Here is an 18,017-nt window from a genome sequence, read left to right as displayed (position 1 = left end):
GAAAATGTACTTTGAAATTCAAATTCTCACCTTTACTTCAGAAAAAAATTGCATTACTTACATTATATCTTTGTATCCCAAATCTTGCTTCATTCATAACCTCTGCACGTAAATTCATGACAAACTTATCATAAACCAACCTTTCTTGATTAACAACATGCATTTTTTCGGTTTCTAATAGTTTCAGAAATCTGAAAACAATATAAGAGTGAATCAGACATAAAAAACAATTTTTCTTTGTGTTTACTGATTGATGTTATACACCAACCATACTTTCAGCATATCTTGTAATCTCCGGAGTGATTCCTAGGCAAGATCAAGGTGTCACGGAGAATCATGATATCTTTATCACCAAACCTTGGGGCTATTGTTCTGGTTCTTGGTGACTATTACAACTAGCAATAGTAAGCCATATTTGATTGTCTAGAAAATCAACAAGCAAAACTCACCTGCTTTTGATTTTCAAAAACCTTGGAACCCATCAAGCAATAACTTTTCTAAAGACAATATGATGAGTGATTATGGATTGAGAAGTAAACTGGTGATCATGTTTACTAAGCTCTTGACAACGGATGCTCCCATCTTTAACACCTTTCCTTATTTGTCAGTTGTTACTTTTTTTTAAACTTTCCTCCCCTCCCCTTAAGTTTTCTAGCACTTTTAAACAATCAATTCAAGGAGAGAGTAGTGCCCCCAAACTATACCCTTAAACAAGTAAAAATTAGTGAGAGTTAAAAGCCTTCATTGGTCAAAATCTTTAAGATCATACATTGTGCTATAGAAAAAGGTATGTCCTGCTCGGTTTTGGGTGTCCTTAGCACAGAATATGTTGTGGATCAGGAAGGGTTTTATAACAAAAGACACAGAGTATGTGCTGCACTAATGAAAGCCATAAGCAAGAAGACCTCAGATAAAGAAAATGAGGTAGTTGTCCCTTGGTCTAAGCAGTGTTGCCATCCACTGATTTATTTACATAGTATTTATATTTACAAATGCACATTGATCATTACAAATCGGCTAATAATACTAATTTTCTACAACAGAATAGAGTGTTGCTGCTAAATGAGTTGATTACCCTTCCTCATTAATCAAATATCAATTTACTATCCCCAAAATATATTTGTAGATAAATGAAAAAAATTCACTTAAAATATAAAAGGTGACAAACCTTAATGAGAGAATTTTTTTCTTTAGAAGCAGACTAAGGGTGTATATATTATTATGATAAGGCCCAACTTACAATGATAAATGTCATTGTGATTGCAATAATAATAATATATTTATGTTTGTCATATAATAATAAAGATAATGTAAATAATCATGTGTAAAATTTGATCTATTTAAACTATTACAGGAAAATCAACGAACTTGCATTAGTGACCAAGTGTAATTCTAGAGCGTTAGAGAAGGTATTAAGTAATTGGAGAATAATGGAGGACTTTGTATTCTGAAGATTAAAAATAAAATAGATTTAACAGTAACTGCCATTCAATTGTCAATATGTGATGTATAAAATAATATGTTAAATGCAGGAGGAGCCAAAGAAATTGAAATAAGGACTGATGTAAAATTTTGATCAATGGGAAACATATCACAGAAAGGGCCCAATCTTCCTGAGCTGACACCCACTCTTCACCATTTTTCGGAGAGCCAGAGACATTCCCATGATCGGTTTTTTGAGAATCAGAAGACATTCTGGAGTCAACAAGAGCTATTAATTATGGGGGCTGTTATATTAATTGGCCTCCTCAAGTAATGATATATTTATTAAAGTAAATAATTCATAATTTAAATATTTCCTTTAGGAACTAATACTTTTAGATGAGCGAACCGGAGTAAATTAATTGATTAATTAATTATTTAATGATGATTTATAATTAAAGTCAATAGTATTTAATTAAAAATAGAAGAGGGCATTGGGGGAACACAACTTTAATTAGAGGGTCTTGAAATCATGGCAAATTCCTAACAATGGCTGAGGAAGCCTTTAATATTTATAAAGACCTCTCTCTGCTTGCAATGAGCCTGATTACAAATGATGTCAAAATCAAACACAATTTCACTGGAGGAGGAGAAACCCATGATAAACCAGTTTCTTTTGTTCTAAGTACTTCTGGAAGAATTGCTAACTGGTGGTAGTTAAGTTAATTAACAAGTATGAAAGTATGCCTAAAGGTAGCCATACATCCAAATGGTCACTCCATTATTGTTTCTTCTTTAGGGAATGAAATGAACTGATAGGATTATTTGGATATCCAGTCAATTATATATCTATCAAAATATCTATCAGTTTGGTCCATTATGCCATCAAGTCAATTTGTGGTGTGTGATGAAAATCACATGGAATAACATCAATCTACCACTCCAGTTGGATGATTAGTGGTGAAATCACAATCCAAACACTACTCATTCTTTCAGCATCCACCAAGCAGTTGCATGATTGATTTCAGAATTGCTTCATTCTGTTTTGTTACAATTTTGTACAGATTTTTTTTTCTTTATTGTGAAATATTATTTTCATTGTTGGTACTGATTGTATAATATTAAATAATGTTTTGAACATTACTATTTACTTATTTCTCTTTTTTAGAAAAAAAACCCAAATAATTTGGTCTTAGCACGACTTTGTGTTGGAGATCAGAAAAACATCTACCAAGAAAAAAAAAAAGAAAAAGAAAGACTTATCATGTCTATGACATGTCTGTAACACTAACTTTCATGATAAAAAAAGAAAACCAGTAATGGGTCAATTGATAGTTTAATTCCAAAATAAAAACATTCCCATTTGTAAAATAAATAATTAGTGATGCTCAATTCTATATTTTCTACTGGATTATTCTTGTTTGTGATGCTACTGATGATGTATACCGAAATGATATCATTATTTTCGAAGCTATTGTACGATTACTATTGTAGCTAGTGTTGCTATGATTAAAATTACTTCATTCTTTTGTTTTTTACATTGTGAAATAAATTAATTTTACAATTTAAGAAAATAAATATCTAACCTTTTCACTATAAATATGCATAGCAATATTAGTAATTTAGTTTCCAATATTCGAATTAAAAACTGATATAGGAAATTTTAAATTTGTAACATGTTCTCTTAAATAAACAGAATTTTTTTAATATTTTTGTATTTGTATTTCGTGGCATAATAGATTAGATTCTTTTAGAGATGGAGCAATTGAGGGTTCTTGGATTCCAAAGATATATGGTGTAATTAATTGGAATGATGATCTATGTATGCATTTCGATCATCTTCTAAGCACTAGTATATTTCCTACTTTTGTCTTGTAAATTATCTGCTTCACAATCACAATTTTTTTCATCAATGTCCAAATTATAGTCATCTGCATTAAGAGTGTTCTTCATCTTCTTCGGTACATAAATCTCCAATAAAAATATTTTTCATCTTCTTCGGTGTAGAAATCTTCAATAAAAAATTTCTTCACTTTTGATCTAGGTTTTCTATGTAAATATCTTCTAATATTTCTTCATCTTTTAAATGAAGTTATGAGTCACTAGTTAAAGCTTTTAATTTCTGTAACTTTTCTCCAATCTCAGCAGGTTTCTCTTTCTACTTCTTCTTGATGTCTTGACATTACTTAGCTTTTCTTTACAAAATGTCTATCTTTTCCTTATCCCTAGAATCATCTAAGTTGATAAAACTAAGTTTGTATCTTAAAGTAAAATTAAGTTTGCATCTTAAAGATCCTTCAACTCCTTGAGGGTACCTCTTTTTCTGAAGATTTCCTTCTGTTTCAAATTTCCAATTGTGTCGGTCTGCTACTTCAGCTTGTTCTTCCAGTTCTCTTTCATCTTATCTCATCAGATAAATTTTCATTGGAAGATGAAGTAGTTGATTCTCCACTGAAATATATTCAGTACGAAACGTGATCTTTTAATAATTGAATATTTTTACTGAAGGAAGATAATCCAGGTGGCGGTCAATAAATGTATAAAAATAGTAAAAGAGAACTATTTATTGTTAAACAATGTTTCGCAACTAGTTGTCATCTTTGTTTCAATCTTACATCCCTGACCCCTTCTCTGCAAAGTACGGTGAAAAGTATGAATGAATATTCATATCTTCTTCCAATATGAATATTTTTATCTAAAATTTTATTGGTCCTGAGCTCACACAGAGGTTTCAGTTCCTTCTCCTCTTGCTCATTACCTAATTTGGACTTCATGTTTTTATGAAGCTGGATATAGTCAGCTTTCTCTTCTTCTACAACTTTTCCCTTTCTTACTTTTATTTTCATCAATGCTTTACAGTGCTGTCACCATCAGAACCTGATTCACAATTTAACTCATTTTTAGTAGTTTCTTGTTCTTCAACATCAGTTTAAGAATAGTTTTGATGCTTTGGATTCAACACCAGATTCTTCATCAACAGCAACTATATAGGTTTTGACATAGATATTAAATTATCTTCTTTTATTCCTTTTTTGGTTTCATTTTCAATTTAATCAGGGAAAAGCTTAACACTTTTACCACATGTACTTCAGCCTTTGTTTGTAAGTCAACTAAGCATTATGAAATTATTTTTCTGAGAGACTACATCTACAGTTTCTTCATCATTTAATGTTTGTTGTTAACTTGGCTTCTCTTGTTCTTTCAGTATAGGAACTATGTCTTTATCACTTTCTTCCATGCCTCCTTCCTGGGAAAAGATGACTTAATTTTCCTTTATCGCTAATAGTAGATCATTACATAATTCGGGAACAACCGAAACATCCTGAAAGTTAGAGTCATTTATATCAACTTAGCTGTTTGTCTTCATTTTAATTTTCCCTTGATAAGTTTTACTGATACTCTGTCCATTTTCTTTTGTTTCTTTAGTTCCTTCCTCAACCAGATACCTATTATCACTGTTAAAAGCACATAAGCTAAATTCTGTAGCCATAGACGCTCTATGCTGTCTTCTTGGTTGAACCTTTTCTATGTTATAGGGTCTATTTCTATTAGGTTGTCTGTTTTTTCTTTAATAAACCATCATTCATTTTTTAGATGACCTGGTCTTTTGCATAAAAAAACAGTTAAAATTGAACCTTTCATATGCTTTTAATGCTAGCTCATTTCTATTGATGGTGTTCCTCCTTTCAAATGACAAAAGCATTTGCAAAACATTAACTCATTAAATTTAATATTCCTATTTACCATAATAATGTTCACAATAGGATCATAATAGGGTGGAAAGTCTTTAATGACATATCTCACTGATCCTCTGTTTGTCAGAGATTTACCCAGTTGATCTATCTCCTGGACTAAGCATTGGAACCTAGTAAGATATTCATTCAATGGTTCACCGCTGCTTTTCTTACTTTTGGTAAGATCAAACATTAAATCTATCACTTTATCCTCTGGAATGCCCTCAAACCTCTCTCTTGACTTTTGCCAATTTTTTTGTTGCCTCTAATTGATGGCAATATGTCATTATTAACAGTTAAAATAATAGTAGACAGTACCTCTTTGTTTTTCCTTGTCCAAGCTGCATCTTCTCCAGTCAGCATAATCTCTTTCTATTATTTATTCATTCATGCTTCAATTTTCATCGACCAGATGCAGTAATTTTCTGCAGAAAATTTTTCAATGCTGATTATTGTGTTATCCATTGTCCTTTGAGTTTAATTTGGCAATTAGTCCTAAAGAAAACCTCAAAGCTTACATATCTGTCAATATATGTAAATAACTCTCATCACTTAACCCTTTTTGCACTAAACCACGCTCTGCTACCAAACTGTTGTGGATTCAGCTAATGCTGAATTAAGGAAAACAGATTATTAAAGATACCGAATTGGTTGAGGAAAACCAAATTTGGGAAAAATTCAATTTAAAAAAAATTTCTGAATACAAAAACAAAATGAGAGAACTCATTTTAAGTTGAGCCAAATATAAGTACAGTGGAAAATCTCTTAAATGGACACCACTGGAGAAAAAAGTCATCTACTTAGGTTAAAAGAGGAGAATAATTTATAAATATTAATAAAAACAATTTGTTGCCAATATACTGATTTACCAGTTACATTAACAATATAACAGCTTATTAACAAAATGAGCCGGCAAATTTTATATATATTATGTTTTTTTATAAGTACTTACGTTGTAACCATGTCTGCATGGTAGTGTCTATGAAGTGTAGTTACATTATACTCAGAAGGTTTATCCCTAACAGCCTCAGCTAATATAGGATCCAATTTAGGAGGTTTGACTGCATTTGATACGTCTAAAAATGTGATTTCCTCCTTTTCATGCTCAGCCAGCGTTCTTTCAAGACTATTTAGAGTCATTTCCCTTTGTTCTGCCTTGACATATTGAAAGTTGAGTTTAAAAGATTCTGAGTCCAAGTTACTCATTTTTAATTTTATAATCATATTAAAACCTGCCAGTTTTGGAAGGCATGATGTTAATGGTTAATAGATATTTCATGTTAAGAAAAGGTTCTTAAGTAGAAAGATAGTTTCACATGTGGGAAGCAGAGAGCTCTAGAAGTTTGTTATACCACTGCTCCTCCTCCTTCCCACCACTCCCCACCACTCTCTACAATTCTTAGTACAGTATGTAAGTTGGGTATGAAGGACTTATATACCTATTTGTCCTGGGCAATATTCCGACTGTCCTCGAAGTAAGAAGTCTACTTCGACTTATAGACCACTCATTCTATATGAGACAGAAAGAAAACAGCTTTCGGTTCTACTACACCAGAGGATCATGGGACAACCCTAAACTCCAAGAACTACAAGCTTGCCTTTTTGAATTAGTAACAGTTTGATTCATGTTTTATGTTTATTAAAAATTTAATAATTTACATGGTACACTATTTTCCTTTTTATTATTTTCCTTACATTACATCATTTTTTTTTATTATATAGAATTAATTTTTGTTTCTATTGAGCTCAAATTTTCATTGCATTGTTTATATAGGTTTAATTTCATTTTATTTTATAATTCACTTTATTTTTTTAGTTTAACTTAAAGGCAGTTGGTTATCTTTATTATTTCCTTTCCTTTAGCATGCTTTACTTCATCAATTAATTTAAAATCTATCAATTCAAAATCATTCTAGTCTACAGGCATAAAGGGGAATATAAGTTCTGACTGGGTACTAGCCAATAGGAGAGTAGGTATAGGAAGGAGGAGAGATCCAGAGGAGGAATAAAAGACAACATACATTTCTAAAACCTAGCACCAGAGTGCACTAATCACTACAAATGCTGTTACACACTTTCTCCTAAGGAGGAGAATTCCATGAGGCGAAAATTCACACTTAAGCCTTTCAATTTGCCCCTAGTCAACTCTCTGGTATATTAAATGCCATCAAGAGATGATATCTTTCAGTGGATCAGCAGATTTTATTGTAATCTTTATTAATTCAAATGATAGATCTATGAATATTATAATATCTTAAATTATGAAGAAGATGGTTAGGGGTGCGGTAAAAAGAAAACAAAAAATAGTTAACAACTATTTATTTGCCTATGTTTTACCCTACTTTGTAGAGCTTCATCAGGGATGTTCCAGTTGGGATCTTTCGAAACTGTGTTTCAATCTCATCAATCATCAAATAGTGTTTCAATCTCATCAATCATCAAATAGTGTTTCAATCTCATCAATCATCAAACAGTGTTTCAATCTCATCAATCATCAAATAGTGTTTCAATCAATAAATAGTTGTTAACTATTTTTTGTTTTCTTTAGACCGCATCCCAGACCATCTCCTCAATTATTTAAAACAATACGGTCAATTATTTATATACATTAAGCAATATCTTATATAATTGATGTGTGAAATTAAAGTACATATAAGGAATAGTACAAATATTAATATTAATATGGTAGTTACCATGTTAGCTGCTAGGTTGGGTCATGCCAGGCCATAGCAGTTTTGGTGGCTGTAGTAGTTACAGCATAAACCAACAGGTAGGGGTGTCACTACAGGTATATCTTGTTTTAATTTTTCAATGATTAATGATATTTTTAGCTTGATTTCTATCCTGTTTTATCTTACCTTATTTACTTATAACAGAAAAAAAAAAAGAAATCTTAAAATCCCAAAGAATTTTAATTGAATTAAGTATCTAAATGTATATTCCAAAAAATCAAAGGTTTATGAGTTAGGTCTTTTAGGCTAAGGACTAGGAGAAGTCCTTATCCAGCGGTTCCAAACCGGGGTTCCACGAGCCTCTTCTAGGGGTTTGCGAAATAATTTACAAATGGATCATTCGATGTCAACTCAACAGTTTTGAACCTTACCATTGCAAATTTTCTTCAAATTTACACAGGTTTTGTAGGTTGCTAAAAAGAAGGTATTATCTCTATTTCTAGTAATTATCTCTATTAACTCCATTTGTATCAAATAAAAATTTAGTGGTTCTTCCAGTTACTTGATTCTACTAAAAGGATTGGGAATCACTATCTGCCTTAACTTGTTAACAAAGACTGGCAGATTTCTGAAATACCTATGTTAAAGACTCAACAAGAATTGTATTGAATATATGTATTGTGGTTTTATAAAATATGCCAAACTTACAGCTTGCATCAGTCCTTCAACCTTTTTTTCCAGTGAACAAAGCCAACTTTTTTTGTTGACGCATCCAATTTCTGATATTTCCAATTGTCCTTCAGCCATAATATCCACCTGTACATATAAAATGTAATTACTAATAAAGCTTGTACCTGAATATATGATTTAAGATCATCCCAGAGTAAATAATAGAAATAGTTATACTTTACAAAAAAAAACATAACAATGATTTAATTAACATCTCATTATAGAAGGTAACTTGGAATACCAACCTCAAAAAATTATCAAAACTGACTTATTCAATATCACTGTAGCTTGATTTAGTTTCTTTCCTTTTCAACTAACTGCAACTTCAACAATAGCTATTTTCCACCCTCTGGTGGCATAGTCCTTCACTATTAAAGATCTAGATGTTGATTACCCCCTCCCCTTTCAGATCATTAATCACATCCATAGTTGGGTTAATAAGGGACTCACCTAAATTTACTGAGAAAAATTGTTGTAACAAATTAAAAGTATAAATATATAATCTTGCCTGGTACCAGAACCTGAATTAGCAATTTATAACTCACCGTATATAAGGAGAAGATCTAGTTTAGTTGAAAATTATTAAAAATAAAAATAAAGTAATGAAAGGAGTAGGAAATAAAATGTTTACATAGGTAATTAAATTTTTATTAGGTTTTCATATATATTTTATTATATAATCTTTCCTACTACTTGATTTTAATATTATTATTCTCATACAGCTTCTATCTTCTTATAATACTTAAACTATTCATGTCTGTCAACACTATGTATCCATTATGTTAGCTACTTTCTTATTTTCTAATCATTCTATATATCCTTTAATTAATTTGTTGTAATCTTGTTTTTTGTTCTTAGCCCTGGTGAAGGCTAGAAATTCTGGCTGATACATTACCACTAATAAATAAGTTTATACTTATTTGTGTTATATACTGACCGCACCCCTAGCCATCTTCTCCTTACATATATTATCCACGGTCAACAATCCTCATCATCATAATTAACCGTAATTTTTTTAACTTTTTATCATATTTACTAATTTGAACAACTATATTAGGAGAAGCTCCTTGCAAAATATAATGATTTCAGAGCTTATATACATAATGAAATATCTTGTTTGAGACAGGTTTGTTTATCAGTTATAAGAAAAATATCCATATAGTCTCACACTTTTTATTAACTTTAAACTCCTAGGTTTCTGCCATTCTCAAGGATCTATGATTTATCAATTTATTCACACTATCACAGCCAACACTGGTTATCACACTATTGCAGGCTATTATGCCTTTTTCATCTTTTATCATTAGTCAATTGCCTACTACTATCACAGTTTCATTTGTTATAATTATTTAGTTTACCATGTTTGTTTCAATATGTGACATTATATATATAAGTTACAATAGGTCTAGTGAAAATAGTAAAAAAAAGGGAAAAATGGGAGAGAAATGACGCACACTGAGTCTCAGTATATACTGCTCTATTGTCTGTATTAATCCTCCATATATAGGTTTAGCTCATGTTTACATAGAGAGTAAGGTATTATGGCAGATATCCAGGGTCATCATACCTTAACTTATATACATACATATATATTTAAATGCATTATAAAATGTTACAAATCATACCAATATTTTACTATTAATTCAAAGTTATACTGCACCTGTAAGTCTTCTATCATCTTTTCAATAACTGGATCGTAAATTTCACATTGGGTGTCAGCAGTAATGGTTATTTCTCTAATTCTTTTCATTAGTCCATAATAGTAGGGAAGCAGTTCCGAACGATCTTTTAATGAACTTCTTTGCGCCAGTACATGCTTTAGAGTTGCATACATCTAAATCAGAAAAATAAATTGAGCTAAAAGCTATTTAGCTAGTAAATAGTTGAGTTGTAATTGTCTATGTATTTATGAATAATTGTCTGGTATCTATATAATAATTTTATAGCCATCAGGAGATTTGTATTCATATGCCTTAAAATAATGATTAATGACACATATGTAAAATTAAACTATCAAAACAGGACAATAACCAAAGCAACCATGACCAAAAAGTTCTTAACCTTATCTTTTCTATATAAAGGGTTTGTAGATGATATCTTATAGAAGGGTTGGTAGAACCAAATTTTTAGAGTATTTTGGATGAGCAGTGGGGAGGGAGCCCCCCAAAAATTGTAATGTAAATATATGAAATTTAGGTCTATACAATTTTATAAATAGTAATAGTTCAATGTCATTTTGAGGATATTGTGATGCCATTATATAATGAAATCATGGAGCAAAAAAGCACCTCCCCTATTTGACTCTAAAAATGTACTGCTATAAAATATGAATGAACTATATTTAAAGGAGTTATAATTTACATGATAATTACCCATCAATTAAAAACTGTTAACAGAAACTGCTATCATATTGTTTATATCAATAGGCACTTTTAATTTTTTTTTTTTAAAAGGCAAATGATTTTTGCTACAATGAGTTGCCAACTTATATAACTGAATGAGCATATCAGGGAGATTTCTTTTTGCTCACTACATTTCATCATAATGAAAAAGATCTCTGTCACAGACGAGATCATGTTACAAATCAGAAACTGATGGCATATTTATTAATAAAAATATTATTTACTTAAAGAAAAAAAGTATTGAGTTTCTGAACTAATAAAATTTTTACCTCAGTATTTTCAGGGGTTTCAGGTTTACAAGTCTTCTTTTTTCTTAATGTACTTGGATCACTAAAAAAAATTATTACATCAATAGCATATTAAATAAAATCACAGTTATCTAATTAAATGTTAACAATATAGTCATATCACTTCAAGTGGATGATATATGAGTCTGGAGTACCTCATAGTTACTAGTCTACAACATCCACTAGAGGAAGTTATCTATCTACAACATTAAAAATCCACCAGAGATAAAGGGACCACAGGTGCCAACATTAAAGACATGGCTGAGGACTATATAATGTTGCTTTTGCATATAAAGCTGATCTCTCATCTCAGAATATAGTCACTCAGGAAAATTATCGTGAAGTACAAGTGGTAGAAAGAAGTAGGACAACTTATTTTCACGAGAGCCCCTGAAAGGTCACCTTCTTTCACCACGGTAATTGGAGAAAGACTTAAAATTTTTGAGGGGTAAACCAGGTAGTTGATATTAAAAAAAATTAGGACAATTTATATTGAAAAATTATACTATTTTTTATTTATCTATATTCAAATTCATTTTATTATGGTAGCATCAGTTTTCAAGGTTATTAAGATGATGTTGAAGTTAAAATTTTAAAGCTTTTTAAATTTTAAAGTTTCAAATTTTTTTTCTAGTCTGAAAATGAATGATTGTGAACATTAATAATCTATATAAAACAACTTCGATCTTTTTTTTTTTTCAGTTGGGTTCCTCAATTGTTTTATTTATATGAAAATAACTTTCCATTATCTTTTATTTAAATTGATTGTTATTGAGGATGACCATGATGGATTTTTATGAATGTATCTTTTACTAAATTTAAAATATTTATACAATTTGGACATAATTGTATTTTATGTTCGATTGAAAAAGAGATATGGTTTTAAAATTAATATAATGAAAAAATTAAGCGCACCTATAAAGAACGATAAAAAGCTAGAAAACAATTAAAATATGTTTTGGTAAAATAATAATAATAAAAAAAACATGTACAATTTTAGCACATAATTTAAAATTTTTATAATGTGATTATTTATATTGTTTTATGCTCTGACTATATTAATAGATTAAGAAAAATATATTGTTCTTTATTAGTTATAAATATGCAGTGTACGAGGCAACCCAATGAAGTTGGCTAGACAACAGTTTTAATAGTGTTTTTTCTCTACATATTGTTGAAAAACTTTATTTTGAAATTACTTTACTAGTTTTAAAACATAATAACAAATTAATTGGTTGCTGTCATAATTAGATAATTCAATTTAATAAATAAAATATTAATATAGATTGAATTAAAAAACAGATAATAACATTTATATACCATAATATAGATACTTTACCTATGCTTTTGTTTATAATTAGAAGGAAGGGAAAAATGAAAGAATATTTAGGGCTTGGTTGAGGGAAAATCAGACTGAAGAGAGCGGAACTTTAAAAAGCTATGATGTAATCATTGACTACATACCAACAGGTAAAGAACCTAGTTGCTCCAGTCTATTTTATAGATATGTCAAACTCCAGATAGCTTTACTACTTAATACCAGAAGGTTGGAATCATAGATTGGCCATGAAAAAATTACACTTCAGAACGGAATTCCAGCTAGACTTTTATTAAATTTAATTTAATCTGAACTAAAAAAATCATCATGAATACTAATACTAACACGTTATTGCCTTGACAGTCGAGCCACAAGGCATCACCACCTCCCAAGGAAACAGCAACGTAACCAAAAGCTCCTCTACCCTCCGGTAATGCTTTTGTTGCAAAAAATGTTCGGCTATCTCTTGAGTACTCTGCAAAATCTTCAACTTCAAGATTTATATTATGATAACAGACCTGAATACAAAATGTGGTTTCTTAACATTTGATTGTAAACAAATGTTGATAGTATTTTTTTAAGTTAACAGTATTTTTTTAAACACTAGGGTTTTATTAGCTCAATAATGATAAGTGACTATAAATAAAATTAAGAGAAATGTTTAAGTATACAACAACATAAAATTTCCTAGATAGCTATGCCAAATTTTTTAAATTATTTCCAAATTTATACTTCCCAAAGTTTTGATGATGAATGAAGATGTTAGAATTTAAAACACATTTAAAGTTAATATTGGAAGAAGATAGTTGACCATATAAAGTAGATTGGAGAAAGATAGGTAAAAAAAATGGGTTGGTACAGAACACCATTCTTATCAGCCCTGACAAAGACCTGCAAAGTGGGGCGAAACATTGGTTAACAATAAAAAGTTTTCTTTTACTATTCTGATACCTTTACTGACCGCCATCTGGACTATCTTCCTCCAATCAACAGTTAAAGTTTAGTTTTAATAGAAGATATAAATTAGAAGTAATAATTTTGTTTTTTTAAATCTTATTCTTAAAATATGGAATTATATAGACACGCAATATAATGTCTATAATGGATTGTAATTCCATATTATATTCTAGTATGGATTAGAAAATATCTGCTGCTTGGTTTTTCAATGTTCATTTTCTGTTATGGGAATTATGAGTTCATTTTAAAAACTACTCACCGATTCAAAAAACTATGAATAATTTTAAGAATTTTAATTTGAAAATATTTAAAAAAGATAGATAAAAAGCCATTGTGCCTCAAATTGGATCATATTTATTGTTATAATATTAATGTTAATGGTTTATTTTTTTCTATAGGCTTTCAAGACCATTTTGGACTCTTGCCTCCTTGATATGCTTGTTTTATCTCTTTCTATTTCATGCAGCTCTCTGGTATGTTTGTTTATTCTCGGTGATTATCTGGTTTCAGGTCTCAAAAGAAAACGACATAAACAATCCAAATTTGTCTTTATATTATTTTCAAAAATTTGTTGAATAATTGTTAAAGAAAAGTATTTGATCCCAGCTAATTACTTTTTATTTTTCATAAATTAACTTCACCATCTCTGTAAGCTCAACTTTCAAGAACTTAAAGAATACTCACCTCAGATTGTAGATTTCCCCCAAACACTATAATTCCTGGCTTAAGTATATTTGGAGGAGGTTTATCAAAAGGAGATGATAACACACCTTTGCCCATATTTAACAACAAATTAACAAGATAAATATTTCGCTCTCTTTTCTCTTTGGGAGTATGAGCACGAATACCAACTATTTGATCTAGCCATATCTGAAATCAGAAAAAAATAGATGAAGCACATTAGTTTTTATTAATATGTTATTGTAATAATGCTAGAGATACTTTTCCCAGTTGCCTTTTAAATCATTTCCTGTCTTTAATATCCTATTATTTTTACTTTCACTTTGGTATATAGTGACAGGAATACATGTTTTGAGGTCCTCTGAGTAAAAAAAAAACCTACTCCTAACAAAAAAAAATGATCTGTGTGTTTGTGAAGAGCCTAGCTCAAAAACGAAAATTCGTAAGAAATTGAAATTACATGTTTAAGGTGAATATATGCCTGGAATGTAACGACTTTTTTTTTTTTTTTTCTAAAATCGACTTACCGAAAGTGCTACTTTATGGAATAGATTTTTCACATTTTTTTAGATTTTCTCGAATTCAGCTAAAACGATTTTGATTTCAACTAGATCAATCAATGAGAAATTTAATTTAGTGTTCTTTAATACCAGATATGTCTTATCTTCATTGAAATAGTCTAACAGGGTTTAAAAGCAAAAATGTTTTAAAAATCTAGCAATCCATTACGCTAGTTTCCCCACAATGGCGGAAGACCATTTTTTCCTCACCAGAGTATTATTAACTGATGGTCTTGAACGGTGCCGAAAAGAGCCGGAGGTGACCTGTTCGTTTCAAAATACATTACCCGTAACTTCAACAGGAATTTTTCCCCTCTAGAGGAAATTTCTACTGGGAAATATGTATTCATATTTATACCTAGTTAGACAATTGTTTTAATTCTAATAATATATAGGCATAGTATAGTAAATTTAAAATATATGATAGTAATACATTCTTTTTTGTTTCTATATTTTCATTATTTTTTCATCTTTTTTTTTTATTGAAGAAAATGGTCGGGGGGTGCAGTTAGCAAAAAGAACATAAATAAACAAAAATTATTTGTTTATGCCGAAGTTTCGACTTGAATTTCAAGTCTTCATCAGGGAACTTGTAGCAAAGGGGTTTTTCTACTACACTATTTTCTTATTCTTATTAATTTACAGCTTAAGACAACCTTATTATTCTAGTCAGATTAACTATTACACGTTTCTCTTATCTTATTAAAAAAAAAATACAATATAATTTAAAAGCTTCAGATCTATTTTCAGGTTACAGAGTTTAAGAACTATATTTAGTTCTTCTTATGTATAATAAATATTTTTTTTTTAAATATTTATTTATTGCTATTTACAACTGTACATTATAATAAATTTAGTAAATCTGATCTAAATTAGATTGGAGTGTTACAGGCATGTAGAGAAACTACCCATTGGTAGCATTCTAATGATATTTTACATTAGCTGGTCTCGTGGCCATCTTCTTTTCAGGCGCCTCAGAGGATTGTCAGGAATGGAAGAGGATGCAATATTAGAAACTAGGGGGTTTGAGTGGTTAGAGAGTTTATAATGGAAGGAGTGATACCTGGTTCGTGCTTGATCGGTTACATAGGGAACATTAAGGTCTTTATGTATGATTTTATTTGTGACAAAGTACAGAGCATTGAGGATTTTATGAAGGATTTTGGATTGTAAGGATTGAATACGAGAGAAATTCGAAGGATTAGTGGAGCCCCAAAGCTCATCTCCATATGTCCAGATTGGCCTTATTACAGTCTTGTAGATCAGTCTTTTGTAATGTGTTGGAAGTTTAGACCGTTTGTTTAGTAAGAGCTGTAATAGTGGAAATCAACGTGCTGTTTCCTGTCTTTTCAGTCTTGTGTGAGGATTCGAGGTTAATCGTTTATCCAAATGTAGTCCAAGGTAGCGGATCTGTTCGACAGGGTAAGAGTAACATCATTAAATGAAACTGTAGGGCAGTTAGTAGGTTTACGACGAAGGGTAAAGGTGATTTGATGGGATTTGTTGGAATTTATCTTAATCCTCCAATTACGAAACCATTCTTCGAGGGCTGTGATATGGGATTGGAGATTTTGGGAAACGATTAAAGGGTTATTATCAACAGCGAGCACACATGTGTCATCGGCATACGTGGTGAGGATAGTGTTATGGGGCCTCTACATGTTGGCCGAGCCATGGCGAACTCAGACATACGCGAGCATGTGGACGGGTGGCTTGGCTTGGTTGGCCTAGGCTCGTTGCCGAGCCGTCGAGAGTCGGTTTTTGGACACAGATCAAAGGGGTTCGTGAGAGCGCTCGTGTAGCATCTCCACCATTGTTCTATGTCTAGTTGTAACTGAGAGCTGTTAGGAGGTTAAAGGTGTTTGTTGGTACTTTTTATAATAAGTTTTATATTTAATCTTATTTATTTATATTTAATTTTCTTTTTTTGTAATAAAAATAATACAATCCAAGTGCAATGGCTGAAACCACTAGTACGTCCGCCATGCTTGCCTCTCTGAATAGCACTGACATGTGGATGGCCCGCTCTTTGTTTGCCGAGCATTTGTACGAGCGATTTGTTGTTGTTTATAAATATTACATTATATTTACACTTTTGGAACCTTAACAACAATTTAAAAAAATTATAAAGAAAACAAAATCGAAAATTATATTAGTTCCTATTAATCTATTTTAACAACATTTAGAAGAAACTGTATTTTACATTAAACAGAATGTGATTAAAAACCAATCAATTTATATTTTGTCCTAGCCATGGCCATCATTAAGGGGGAATATTGTTATCGTGCTAATAATTTGAAAACGGAAAACGTAAGGATCTCAATTTTCCTTAGTACCCTATTTATTATTTAAGGAAATTATACATCTAGTTCAAACCGGGGGAATTGTGATAAAACAGTATTTGAAGAGGTTACTATATTCAAAATTACTTATAAATACTATTTGGAGAGGTAAGTTTTACAATAATGTTTAGAAAAAGGATAACAAATTCGGAAGTCCGGTCAAAATTGTTAGGAAATTTTACATTTATCCTCTCCCCAATACATTCTGGCTGCAACACCTCTGGCCCACAAACCAGCCAAATATTCAAGTGGACTTGATGAAGTGAAAGGGTACTGTCTATTAATGACTGACCTCACATAGATCCCTTAGCCGTTCATCTTCTATGGGCTTTAATAGCACTGGAACGAATGCCATAAGGAAATTGAAATCTTCGTCAAACATAGTGGACGAAGAAAATAATATCTCGTCATGAATCAACATATCTATAACATTTGGGTTGGGCTCTACTTCCAATTCCTCTTCTTCATCTGTTCCACCCTCCATGTTCGCAATTGTTAAATTTTGTAATGTCAAATAAAACCTCCGTAATTTTCTTATCAAATCCAAAAACAGCTGTTATATCTTAGGAGAATTTCTTTAATGCAGGTTTAACTATCTCACGAAATCGTAACTGCATTATCACTAATCACATCAATAGAATTACAATGTATTTGTACCCACATTTATACAATATTTAAGCAGAAAACTTTGTACTAATACAACACCATACAGATTTGTTTCTTACTCCTTTCATCCCATTTATTCAACCGATCCCAATGGAGAACCTATATCTCCAGTACGTAGGGCAATTTAGAAAGACAGCATGTTATAAAAATCTTTATCAAGTAAAGACAAAAATGGGTGATATTCGACTAACTCTTGACAACTTTATAAAGGAAACAGCCGAAAACACTTAACCACTCCTCTATAACT

The 18,017-nt window shown here is 30.8% G+C and overlaps 1 protein-coding gene across 8 annotated transcripts in view; it reads right to left on the bottom strand.

Moving 5' to 3' along the window:
* kel (kelch protein) overlaps nucleotides 1-17,653 on the bottom strand; it is a 53,709-nt gene extending 36,056 nt beyond the window's left edge. For 3 of the 8 annotated variants that reach the window (XM_067045577.1, XM_067045579.1, XM_067045578.1), the window contains exons 1-7: nucleotides 17,397-17,653; nucleotides 14,206-14,391; nucleotides 12,910-13,082; nucleotides 11,229-11,289; nucleotides 10,218-10,391; nucleotides 8,537-8,644; nucleotides 6,109-6,311 (exon numbers count right to left, since the gene is read on the bottom strand). In XM_067045577.1, the coding sequence (XP_066901678.1) occupies nucleotides 6,109-6,311; nucleotides 8,537-8,644; nucleotides 10,218-10,391; nucleotides 11,229-11,289; nucleotides 12,910-13,082; nucleotides 14,206-14,391; nucleotides 17,397-17,588 (1,097 nt within the window). In that variant the 5' untranslated portion in view covers nucleotides 17,589-17,653. Of the gene's footprint in view, nucleotides 1-61; nucleotides 192-5,474; nucleotides 5,571-6,108; nucleotides 6,312-8,536; nucleotides 8,645-10,217; nucleotides 10,392-11,228; nucleotides 11,290-12,909; nucleotides 13,083-14,205; nucleotides 14,392-17,396 lie in introns of those variants that run through there. The other 5 variants (XM_067045580.1, XM_067045581.1, XM_067045583.1 and 2 more) reach the window with 5 other exon arrangements.
* Between the last annotated feature and the right edge of the window lie 364 nt (nucleotides 17,654-18,017).

Source organism: Halyomorpha halys, unplaced genomic scaffold (genome assembly GCF_000696795.3).
Source record: "Halyomorpha halys isolate HHAL.00 unplaced genomic scaffold, Hhal_1.1 Scaffold98.1, whole genome shotgun sequence".
Classification (NCBI taxonomy): Eukaryota; Metazoa; Arthropoda; class Insecta; order Hemiptera; family Pentatomidae; genus Halyomorpha; species Halyomorpha halys.
The sequence above is the reverse complement of the archived record's forward strand: the minus strand, read 5'-3'. Positions and strand labels throughout refer to the sequence as shown.